Here is a 12,207-nt window from a genome sequence, read left to right as displayed (position 1 = left end):
GTGGGCATTTTACTCTGGGGGATGGGTAAAGCATCTTGTATTTTTTTAAGGTTTTTATGACCTTAGGGAGAAGTAGTTGAAGGGGTCAATGAGGCAGCTGCTCTGAACTTTGGCTAGAAGGACTGTGTCCTGTTTCATTGTTTGGGTTAATTAAAAGTATTGTTTGGAGATGACCACACAAAGGACAGTTGACCATTTGGCTGACCAACTCCTAGGGCTTTATTATCTACCGGTTTGGGGAGAGATGTCACATCAAAGACCAGTGACACAATTGGTATGCGGATGTATTGTTTCAAACTGTCACTGAGTAGTGCTGGCCAATCACAGAGACTGCTATACGAATGACCTGTAGGTTACATCTGCATGTCTTTCGCTATGACGGGTCCAGAGTGCTAAAACTGTTTGTACAAACTCAATAAATTATATTGCAACTGCCATTTTGACAATGTTCAAATCTACACAGTGCGCTGGAATTTTCTATGACACCTAACTGGGCAAAACAGGGCTAAAGTGGGCAAGAGAACAGCAGTATAAAGCAGAAAGATGGATTAACTGGAATATATATATATATATATATATATATATATATATATATATAGCCGTCACTCTAACCCCCGCAGAGCAGATGAAGGACTTGAACTTGGAGTCCGTGTTGATGCGATTTTTATGACAGCATCCCTCCCTGACAGGGGGTAAACAGAGTGGTGGATTGGGAGGAATGGGGGAATGAGGAGGGAGCGATAAGGGGATGGAAGGGATGAGGGGATAAGGATGGTGGAGATGGCAATCACAGCAGGCAGCTGGGAGACAAGAGAACTTCACAGGGAGTCTGACCTCTGTGACTCATCCCATGTGTATCACTGATTAGGCTGTGCGTTGTGAGAGAGAGTATGCTTGTGTTCATGGGTGTAGAAAGCGCCTTTGGGTGCCAATGTATTCAATTGTGTAACGAGAGAGCCCTTGTGCACATATTTCTATCTATCAGGATGTTCCAATATTAACCAATTAACCAAGAAGTTAATAGAACAACCAACATCAGCATAAAACGTGCCTCTCTTTCCCTCCTTCCCACCTCACATTGGCAGCAGAGTTCAACTCCAGTGACCTACCACAGAGCTGTGATTTTGTCTGTAATCGCTAACTGATGACTGGAACGCTGGCCAAAACTCTGGTTCCAATATATATATAGGGTCATTTTCACCCGCTGAACATTGAAGCCTTTAATAAATGATGCCGTTTGTTCTGTGACCAATCACCTTTGGGGACGTCCCTAATTGGGCAAGCCAAGAGGCGATCTATAAGGTCAAAAGAAGAGGAATCTCGAAAGCTGACCATAAGAAACACACGAGACAAAAAGGGCAATGCAGAGCAATATGTTGATGAACACAGCGTGAACACAGTTTTGTTGACAGAAATGTTACATCATGCTTAGATTCCATCTCCTCCTTTCCATGTACGCAACCAAACTGGCACATAAAAGCACACACACACACACACAAGAAACTGGACCAAAATCGAGCTCACAGCAAATCTCACTGCTCACAATATAATGCTATGAATAGCTACTGTGTTAATACCGTATATATTTCACTATTTTACACATTCCCTGTGGAATTAAATAACCTACTCATTTTAGTCAAACAAACGTATGGAGAGGAGTTGATGCCACAGAACTGCCCAGTCATGACTTCTACATCTTTACAGTAAGTTAAATTGTGTTTCCTGATCACTTTGTGGTGGATCTTCTGGCAGTAGGTCCGTAAAGACTTGAGGCAGGTGTTAGTGCTTACCAAGCACTTCCTACAGACAAACAACTGTCCATGAAGATATGATCATAGACGTGTATTTTATTTGATTTTTTTAAAGAAAAAACCCCTGCTTAAGTTAGCCTGTCTTGTTTAAACCTGCCTTGGTCCTGCTCCTGGGAAGAGGAGAGGTCATGTTTGGAGTCAGGTATTGCTCAGGCAACACAGGATTTGCCCTTTGAACGGTCAAACGATTGGACAAGGCCAATTACACAGTACGGGCTGGCCATGTTCTCCAGATAGTTTGACCTGCAGGATAACCTCAGTAAATACTTGCAGACAATTCCTCCCTTGAGTGTATGTTGTGTGCACATTTGCGCTTGTGCAGTGTGTGTGTGTGTGTGTGCGCGAGAGACTCACCACCAGGTCAGGGTCCTGCATAAGACTGAGTATGGCCTCGTACAGCAGGGGTCGGAGGTCAGACTTAAACTTGACGGAGATCCACTGCCCTATCAGCCAGATGACCCGCCGGCGTATCAGCTTGTATCTGCACGACACAGCAGGGGGAGAGGAAGACAGGACGGGGGGGGGGGGGGGGGGGGGGGAAAGATAAACAGTATTATTAGATGGCGTGTGTGTGTGTGTGTGTTCCAAACTCTTCTTTAAGGAGTTTACTTTGAGAAAACGCCTTTCCGGAATCTGCCCAGAACCACGCCATGTCTAAGGAGTGCCTTGTCCGCGAGCTGATGAAACTGTGCAGCGTGTAATTCACTGGCAGTGGCGATCGTCTACATCCGAGATTTACGCCATAACTGACATTACAGTCAACTCCAGCCATGACGAGTCACCATGGCTAGTCATCCAGAGAAAGGGAGGGGATGGAGAATGTGGACCCATCTCCCTGGTGCCAGCAGCAGGCGAGCACCAGGGCCCACACCGTGCTAAGGTGACCGTGATGTGACGGCGACGGGCACACATCCAGATCCTTGTCACATAGCTCAGGTCAGTATCAAGCCCAGGTCCCCAGTACCAGACACCCCCCGAGGACGCCCAGGAGTCGCTCGATCCATCACTGGACAGACACGGCTAGACGGGTAGCCACGGTGGTGAGGCAAACACACAGATACACACACACAGATACACAGAGTGCCGCTATGCACGCGCATATGGACATGCACGCATACACACGCCTACTAATACACACAGACATCCAAACACGCACAAGGACAGAAAAAATAAAGAAATAAATGTTTGGACAAGGTCAACCTGTCCACGTTGCCGTGCTCCGGAGGAGCTAAGCAATCCCTGACAGAGAGGGGGCACTTTCTCAGGATCCATCCCCGGAGAAAACGGCCCGCCTTGTGGGAGTGTGTGTGTGTGTGGTCGTGCGCGCGTGTGAATATCGCTTCCATCCGAGTCCGGGAGACGGGTTCCACTCTTCTCCTTAAGCGCTTGTTTCCTGTCTGCGGAGACTAATCAGCTGAGACAGATGTTGTGCTTAAAGGGGCAGAGGGCAAGGGGAGGGGGGATGGGGGGATGACAAGAAGTCAATCAGCGTCACACGCCCGGGGAATGGCATCCCTTTTAATGGCGAGAGCTCCGTGAAGCCGGAGGCCGAGCTGGAGGTGTCTGTCACACTCGATAGCGTGGCTGGTCTGACAGGCCCATTAATATTTAGCCAGGCTTGGCTGCTGTGAGTGAGGAGCCAGACAGGTAATCATTGGCAGGGCTCACCTTCGATCACTCACCCCCAGACGAGGGGGCCGGGCGTGGGCTCGGAGCCCGAGGGGGGGAGGAGGAGGACGGGAGGATGCCAAGTGGACTCTGAAACGGGGAGTTTGTATACAAGAGGGCCTGGCCCTGGCCTGTTGCCCTTATCTCCTCTCCACGTCGGAAAGAATCGGCTTGCCCGCCGCTTCGCCTCCCTCCCGCCCCCTTGCTCCCGCCCTTTCCGTCCCCCCTCATTCTTTCCTCTCTCATACACTGACAGTAACACTCACTGCCTGCCCCCCGGCCCAGGTCGTCCCTTCCCCTCAGTCATGACAGACGAGTCTCCCTCCTGCTGACGTCTGACTCCCACCAGCACTCCCAGTGTATGTTCCAGCGCCTTCTCCCGTCAGCGCGCTCTTGCAAGTGCTCTCCTTTTCTCCCTCTCTCTCAGAACACACACACCACTATTCTCTCACATACAGTATTTGCGCGCGCACACACACACACACAAACACTAACTGAGAGCGCTAGGTGTGGCAGGGCTGAGGATAGACTGGTTGAGTATCAGGGAGAGGTCTGTGGGCCTGGAGCCATCAGGGAGAGGAAGGCTAGTCTGGGTCACCAGCAGTCTGACTGGCCAGAGTCCCCCCAGCCCAGAGCAACTCAGTCTGGGGAACGTCAAATACACAGCTCTCCCATCTCCTGTCATGTCACCCTGTCCTCGAGATGTCACAGTTGGGCAGGGAGGCAGGCAGACAGACAGACTCCTTGGAACATTCCTTGGTTTTCTCCGCGTAGCCAAAAGAGCAGAAATCGGGTCAATCGTCTTCCCTTTTCATTTTATACCCGAGTAATCCTATGCCTGACTCCCTCACCAGCCACACACACACCATCCTCCCTCTCTCTCTCATCTTCTCCCGAGGAGAGCAGGTGGGTTCACGTGTCGCTAAGAGCACGCTGGGCTGTCTCCTTTTTCCCTCCTCTCCCCCCCCCCCACCCCTCTTCTCTCTCCTCCCATCCACCAGCCTCTCACTCTCACCCATTTCCTCACCTCTCTGTTTCCCCCGCCCCCCCCCCCCCCTGCCCTCCCCCCACCCTCCACGGCGACAGCAGGTGGACACATGTGGTGGTCTTTACGAGGACGTCACCTCCCCCCACACACCACTCCTGGCAGACCCGGAGGGCCGGCTCGTGTGGGTGGGTGGGAGGTGCAGAGGGGGCCTGGAGGTGGAGAGAAGGGGGCAGACAGACAGGTGCGGAGGGGGATGCGGAGAGGGCGACGGGGGAGGAGGAGGGAGCGACCGACATGCTCGGATGGATGGATCCGAGGCTCGTGGCTGCTAAAGCCTACAAGAAGGTCGTCTTGGTCGGTGTGTGTCTGCACGTGCGACTGCAGAGCTGCTGAGTGCTTTATCTCTCTCTCTCACACACACACACACACTTAAAAACATCTGGATGTGTGTGTGGCGAGAAGGAAAGGAGCCTACGATGACATGGCTTCTCTACAACCACAAAACACAGACAAAAAGATGTACACACATGCAGTTGCATCCATATAGACAATGAAGCACACACACCAACAAGCACACGCACTGTATTGTGGTGTGGATGTTAGGCATGAGAGATATTACATTTATAATAAAGTATCAATTTAATGGGCACTAATTTTATAGTGTTATGATCAGTGACCTATGCAGTTTTGTAAAACTCTCTTTTGGAAGTCGCTTTGGATAAAAGCATCTGCTAAATGCATAAATGTAAATGTATTAATTATTATAATAGACATTATTGTGGCAAATCAAGGAAACATATTTAATATGTTAGAATCAGCATTCTGAAGAAATTAACTGTTTTATAAGAGTAGCGCAGGTCGTAACAATGGTGAACACACACACACACACACACACTTCAAATGAATATTTACAAAGATTTTGTGAAATATGAAATTAAATAAACATGTTAGAATATGGATTTGATGAGGTGGACTCGAAGATGGATTGTGACCTTGGAGTTTTTATCGAGTACAGTGTCTGAGGTCAGAAGGTGATTGGTCAAAGAGGAAAGTGGGGTCATCCCATCTCCCCCTCTTCCATTAACACTTACTGTTAGAGTGAACTGGTCTAAGGCTTGTTCACATTATCGTTTTGGACGTCTTTGTACAGTTATAAAACATAGCCGAAGGATTGTTTTAGAAATGTAGCTTCATGTAGATAAATACCAAGGAAGACTTGGTAGTCTTGCAGGAAGGAGGAGAAGTTACTAAAACCACCAAAGCAAACAACAAAGAAAAGACAGTAGCGATCATCACACAAATCCCCTCATAATTCAACACTTTATACTCTTGTGATAAAGGTGACGTGTTGACGGAATGAAGCCGTACAGTTCTGTTGTCACGGCATTGAAAGGGAAAAGTGCCTTTGTTGTTGTCTTTTGTGTGACGGAGAGGACTGTTGACTGGGATCAGGTCGTCGAGGGGACCCCTTTAAAGCTCTGAGGAAGTGTGAAGTCCATGTCAACAGAGTGGAACTGTCTTCTCTGTATTCTTCCCTTTGTATCGCCCATTTGGTGTGTGATCAGAGCCTACTGGATGGTGGTGAGCAGGCTGATTTGGAACCGATTGCTACAACACACACAAACCCAATAAAGGTTTTTTCCATTAGACTCCGACGAGGAGTTCGGAGAACGTCGCCGTGCGATATTTCAACGAAATTGCGTGAAAATGTTCCTTTGAGGCTCGCTGCTGTTAGTGTAGACAAATAAAGAGATTGGGTCTAAGATGATCTGAGGGCATGCTCAGGCGTGCACAATCGCACCTCCGAACCCCATTAAATATGCCGAAGCGGTCTTGAAAGTTGCTCTCGTGCATCATCACGTATCTAGAGGCCTATTGCACGGATCTTTTCAAAGGGCCGCAGACATCCGACGCCATACCATCTGACTGGAAAAACAAACTCGGCTCACCCTGAGAGACAGGGACATCAGAGGGAGTTGAAGAGTTGATCAGGGCGCGACACAATAACAACGCGCTCGAAGAGTTTGAAGGTGAGCCGGTTCAGAGCTCTCCCGTGTCCGTGTGCGTGCTCCCTTGGCGTCTTTGATCTATAGTGAAGGGGCGGGACCATCCTCTTTCTCCGCACACGTTCATCCAGAGGCGGGCTAGAGTCGCGGTCTCGATGGCAAAGTCAGCCCGATCCCACGGTGACGTCAGCGCACCTGTGTTCAGTCGGGGGTCTCCTTTGTAGTCTGTGAGATCACACACTACATGTCTCTCCCTCCCTCCCTCCCTCCCTCCCTCCCTCCCTCCCTCCCTCCCTCCCTCCCTCCCTCCCTCCCTCCCTCCCTCCCTCCCTCCCTCCCTCCCTCCCTCCCTCCCTCCCTCCCTCCCTCCCTCCCTCCCTCCCTCCCTCCCTCCCTCCTCCTCTCCCACTCTCTCCTCTTAAGCACTATCGCTAACTTTCATCTCCACCGAGGCATAGCCATTGCTTGTCTAACACACACAAAAACACACGGGGCGTTCAAGCCACTTCCCAGGATATTGTTTTCAATGGAGGGGGCTAAAGCTAGAGGGTTAAGGCAACACTGAGAGCTGGTGCCACTAAGACAAGAGTCTCCAACAAACTAAACCCCACGTTGTTGAGTCCTCTTTACACACATCCACAGTCTAACCCGCAAAGGGAACATTTGAATTGACTTATACGACAGCATCGTACAGCTGCATTTCTTAGTTCATATAGTGGTTTGCTCTAACTTAACATGTAGTAGTTGAGCACATTTTCCCACAAACCGACAGAGTTTGCTCAACAAACAGGAGTGGAGTTGATGACTAAAACTATAATAATTATCGAAACAAAGGACTAACAGCCCGTCCTCTGCATGAATCATGGGGACAAGCAGATCGGTGGTGCAACTGGTCCATTAACATCTGACAGTGAATGGTTATTCTGGGCCCTGGCAGTTTCTAGTGTGCTTTGACAGATAAAACCATTGCCATGGATGTGGCAGTGAGTGCATTCTCGTACCTGTGATGACCAACTTGAAGCTCCCCCAGGAGTTGGTTCTTGAACCACGTGTCGAAGTCCACGTTGTCGAATAGCTCGTACGCCGCCAACCCTACCGCGTTGTACACTGTGGCCACACACACACACACACACACACAAGAAGGAGATGAAACGCCAGTGTTATTCCAGTCACTCTGAAGAGCTGATAATCGTCCCTCTCTCTCTCTAGTTTGAAGTCGACCAGGTGTTGCTAATGACTCAATCCTATCTGTTCATCATAGCCAGCTCGGTTCTTATCTGATGAGCTACGGTTTTACCCAGTGCGGCAATCACCTCACGTGCCAGGTCAAGTGTTGATCTGGAAACTCTCGGGGTTAGCTACCGTTTTCACAGCGCATTAAAAGACGGGCATTTCAGAGGCTGACATGGTCTTTTGGGGAAGCACAGACAGAGGGACGGACAAACACAGACAGACAGATGACGAGGTGGCGACGGGAGAGGGAGAAGGCGAGGAAGAAGACGAGGATGTGAGACTGATCAGTGAGAGGAGGAGGCTGATAAGGAAGAGAGAGAGAGACAGACGAGAGAGAGACAGAGACAGAGAGAGAGAGAGACACAGAGAGAGAGAGACATAGAGAGAGAGACATAGAGAGAGAGACATAGAGAGAGAGACAGAGAGAGAGACAGAGAGAGAGAGACAGAGAGAGAGAGACATAGAGAAAGAGAGAGAGACAGAGAGAGAGAGAGAGAGAGAGAGAGAGACATAGATAGAGAGACATAGATAGAGAGACATAGAGAGAGACATAGAGAGAGACATAGAGAGAGAGAGACACAGAGAGAGAGAGAGAGAGAGAGAGAGAGAGAGAGAGAGAGACAGACAGAGAAACAGACAGAGAGACAGACAGAGAGAGAGAGAGAGAGTGAGAGAGACAGACAGAGAGAGAAAGGCAGAGAGAAAGCGAGCGAGAGAGTGATTGAGCGAGTGACAGAGAAAGACTAGAGCAAGGAGAGGAGGGCAGCCAAACAATCCCATTAGCGACAGCCGGGCCGGGCCTGTGGAGTGCTAACGAGCGTCGAGGGAGAGCCCTGCGGAGGGAGAGACGGGGCGAGCGCCCTGCACCCTCACACAGATGGGAGAGACGGGAGGAAGACCTCCACCACCGCCACGACTCCCTGCAAACCCGGGGGAGGAAACAACCGACGGTTAGAAGATGAAAAGAAAAAAAGAGAGCCCGAGGAGGAGGGGAACGGAGGGAGAGACAAAGGAGAAGGAGTGGTGAGAGACAAGGACAAGGACGGGGGGGGGGGGGGGGGGGGGGGGGGGGGGGGGGCAGAAAGGGAGAGGTGAAAAGCTCCTCAAAAGTTAAATCAAGAGTGGTGAAAGGGGGGGACAGAGAGGGAGGGAGAAGGGTAGAGAGAGGGAGAGGGGAAGAGAGGGGGGCGAGGGCGAGAGAGAGGGACGGAAACAGAGGTGGCGGGAGCCGCAATGACAGGGTGACAGAGAAACGACAGACGAAGAACTCCTCTGGGGTATAATCAGAGGGGGGTGAGGGGGGGGGGGGGGGGGGGAGAGAGAACAACAACGACGTCCCTCCCTTTCAAACGGACTAACGGGGGACTGTCGCTGTAGGAGGGGGAGGATCCATCTGGCCGGGCACATTGCAACACGAGTCAGCGCTTTGACAATGCCAACGGATGCATTCCGGCGCTTTCCTGCCATCACAGCCCACATACCCTCGCAAGTTCTCTCTGAGCGTGCTCACCTGCATCCTTCATCAGTAATTGGACAGGGTCCTCCACATTCGTGGGTCCTACAGTGCAAAACACAGAACGCACACAGTCACGCACTGACAGGTTACTCCAATGAAGCTGCATACTCAGGCCTGTCATTCCAACGAAGACCTTCTAATATAGGTTTTGATTTTGGGAAAAAATGACTGAGTGAACGACTCGCAGACACTGACAGCTTCATCTTTTCACCTGTCACATAGAAATATCATGTGTGGCAAGCACGAGCCTTTGACAACCCTTCTCCCAAGGAAGTCTATTGTTAAAAACACTTTTTGGCTTTCCAATCGATGTTGTCTTCTCAGCCAACATTGAATTATCCAATCGGTTGCCGGCCGCGCTCCGACAGATCTCATTTCCCTGGATGACCCAGAACAGACAGGCTGTGTGAGTGTGTTTCTGTGTGTCTGTGTGTGTGTGTGTGTGTGTGTAATGACCGACCTTGTAGGTTCTGCACCATCTCCAGCAAAACAGGGGTCAGTGTCTGGCTGTAGTTGTGGAAGATGTCCAGGAACAATACTTCGGTGCACGGCTGGCGAGAAACAAAAGCACGGGGACGTCACATCAACAGAGGGTCGACCACGCCTCACGTCCCGTCCACCGACACCACCATCGACACGCTACACAGGGACGGCCGGGCAGGTGGCGCTGGAGGACGGCGCGCGGGGGCTTGCGTGCGTGCGGCTGCAAGCAGGGACGTGGGGTTTTCGAAAGGCGTCGTTACGAATCCCGTCTGGGCTTCATTAAATCGGGCTGAATAGGAGCTGACGGGTCTCTGACCTGGAGGGAGTATGGCCACCCTACGCCTAACAACAGACAGGGGGGACGGCGTCGGCCATAATCAGAGGCCAATATGGGTGAAATGAAAAGGTCACCAGGACAGGCGGGCCGACAATCAACAGAAGATAAATGCGCGCACACACACACACACACACACACAGATAGAGAGAGATAGGGGGGAGATTAAGACAAGAAAAAGAAAAAAAAAAGGGAGGAAAACATTTCAACAGAGAGAGAGAGAAGCGGGGAGAGAGACCGCGAGCGACACCACAGAGAGCGGTTTCAAAACAACACTGCCAGTTCATTTGGCCGTCCCAAACCCACGGGTCAAGGGGGGGCTGTTGCACTCCCATCAGATCCATGTTATTTGTCCATAGGGATTTAGGGGGTGTGACCGAGCGCTTTCAAGACAAACGGTCCACACACAAATTGCCTACAAAGGACTTTTGCGCGACCTGATTACAGTGTAGGCAGCCTGACTACACTAAACAATTCCAATCCCTTTCAACAAAGAGGACATCAATTTATTGTGTTCGAATCCGGTTGTCTTTTCGCAAGGGGATACTCGTGCCCTGTAGGGCAGCTGCAAACATCTTTCCAAAACGTTAACAATCATTTAGAGGAAATAGCCTCGAGCTAGCTACGGTGGCCAGCTATCACATGCAGCTGGTGGATTTATCCTTGAGACAGTTTCTGAGCTATTATAGTAAAAAAAAAAAGAAAAGCCGTTTCACAGATTCAGTGTTGTTTGCCTTCGGGGAACAGAGAGAGCAGTTCCTCTTGGCGACAGTTACATTTATCGGGATGTTTTCTCGCCGTAACTTCAGCGGAACGGCAGTCGCGCTGTGTGCGGTTGCTGTTGTAAACAGCCTGATGCGGGAGAGGCAATGGTGCGTGCCACGTTCAACTGAGAACATAGATCACCGAGCTCTGTTTGAGGCATACACACAGAGTGAGAGGGTTGGTGCGTGTGGGAGAGAGCGAGCAAGCAAGCGAGAACTGTTTTAAAAAGAACAAGAGAGAACAACAAAAGTGAACTCACCCTCAGACTGTACTTCCAAGAGTCCCCCCCCGTCTCTTCAACAGCTTAGAAAAAAGTAGAGAAAAGGACAAAAAAAAAGACAAAAAAAAAAGAATAAACTTAGACAACACATTTGTCAATGTCGCTGCTCCTGTGACAGGATAGTGATTCATTTAAAAACGCATTACAGGATGCTTACACTTGACTCCTCACATTACAATTCAATGACAGAGAACCACACAGGGATGTAACAAGTCACAGCCATGGAGTCATTCTGGAGATTCACACAACCAATAACCAGCAAGCTCCCGGCAGAATCTCAGATGATTTCAAAGCACACAAAGGCAAACACACACACACACCAATGCACTTGAAACTTCAAGATGACATACTGCTCTGTTCCCAATAGAGAACATAGGCACTGCAAATATGAGCCATTAGCCATGTTAGCCATGTCCCGTAACTTAGGAGTGATCTGGTGCGGAGCGGGGAGCCCACGACTGTCACTGGCTTGGTGACCAGGGGTCAGAATCCCCTGGTCACCAAGCCAGTGACAGTCGTCAGGGGTCAGAATCCCCTGGTCACTGGCTTGGTGACCAGGGGTCAGAATCCCGTTGTCACCAAATGGAACCTACTAAATGGATCTTAACAGACTCTGTGAAGGTGTGTGCGCGCGAGTGTGTGTGGTATATAGATAAGTGTGTACGTACGTGTGTGTGCGGGGGCGTATATGTACGTGTATGTGTGTGTTTCCCGACCGTACCGAAGCTCTCCGGGTCCTCCTCCCACATGGCCACTTCCTCCCCGGTCAGCAGGAAGTAGTGGGAGACCAGGCGACGTCCAATTTCGGTCAGGGTGGCGTGCGTAAAGAAAGCCGTCTTGATCTTATGAGCCTCAAGACTGTCTGCTTTACTGTCTGGAACACAGATAGACAGGCCACACAGATCGTCAGACAGAGAGAGGGAAAGGGAGAGATATCTTTTAAAAAGTGAGATGGCTGTTGTGTACTTTGTTTCAGACAGTTGCCAATTTCAGTGCTACTTTCAAAAGTGAGAAAGCAAAACAAAGAAAGTGAGAGAGAGACTGGAGAGAGAGAGAACAGAGAGAGAGCGGAGAGAGAGCGAGAGCGAGAGAGAGGAATATACAGCTCCCCAAAATGCTGGCT

General features: G+C 50.2%; 1 protein-coding gene across 4 annotated transcripts in view; it reads right to left on the bottom strand.

Annotated features, from left to right (window-relative positions):
• The window catches only part of ipo11 (importin 11), an 86,948-nt gene that overhangs the window by 52,626 nt on the left and 22,115 nt on the right, over positions 1 to 12,207 (bottom strand). For all 4 annotated transcript variants that reach the window (XR_014742239.1, XR_014742240.1, XM_084690193.1 and 1 more), the window contains exons 11-16: positions 11,806 to 11,958; positions 11,064 to 11,107; positions 9,683 to 9,773; positions 9,217 to 9,264; positions 7,475 to 7,580; positions 2,166 to 2,292 (exon numbers count right to left, since the gene is read on the bottom strand). Coding sequence is in view for 2 of the 4 variants with exons in the window: in XM_084690193.1 (XP_084546319.1) it covers positions 2,166 to 2,292; positions 7,475 to 7,580; positions 9,217 to 9,264; positions 9,683 to 9,773; positions 11,064 to 11,107; positions 11,806 to 11,958 (569 nt within the window). In the remaining 2 variants the exon portion in view is untranslated. The remainder of the gene's footprint in view (positions 1 to 2,165; positions 2,293 to 7,474; positions 7,581 to 9,216; positions 9,265 to 9,682; positions 9,774 to 11,063; positions 11,108 to 11,805; positions 11,959 to 12,207) is intronic.

This window comes from Hypomesus nipponensis, chromosome 24 (genome assembly GCF_054491055.1).
Source record: "Hypomesus nipponensis isolate SF chromosome 24, ASM5449105v1, whole genome shotgun sequence".
Taxonomy (NCBI): Eukaryota; Metazoa; Chordata; class Actinopteri; order Osmeriformes; family Osmeridae; genus Hypomesus; species Hypomesus nipponensis.
The sequence above is the reverse complement of the archived record's forward strand: the minus strand, read 5'-3'. Positions and strand labels throughout refer to the sequence as shown.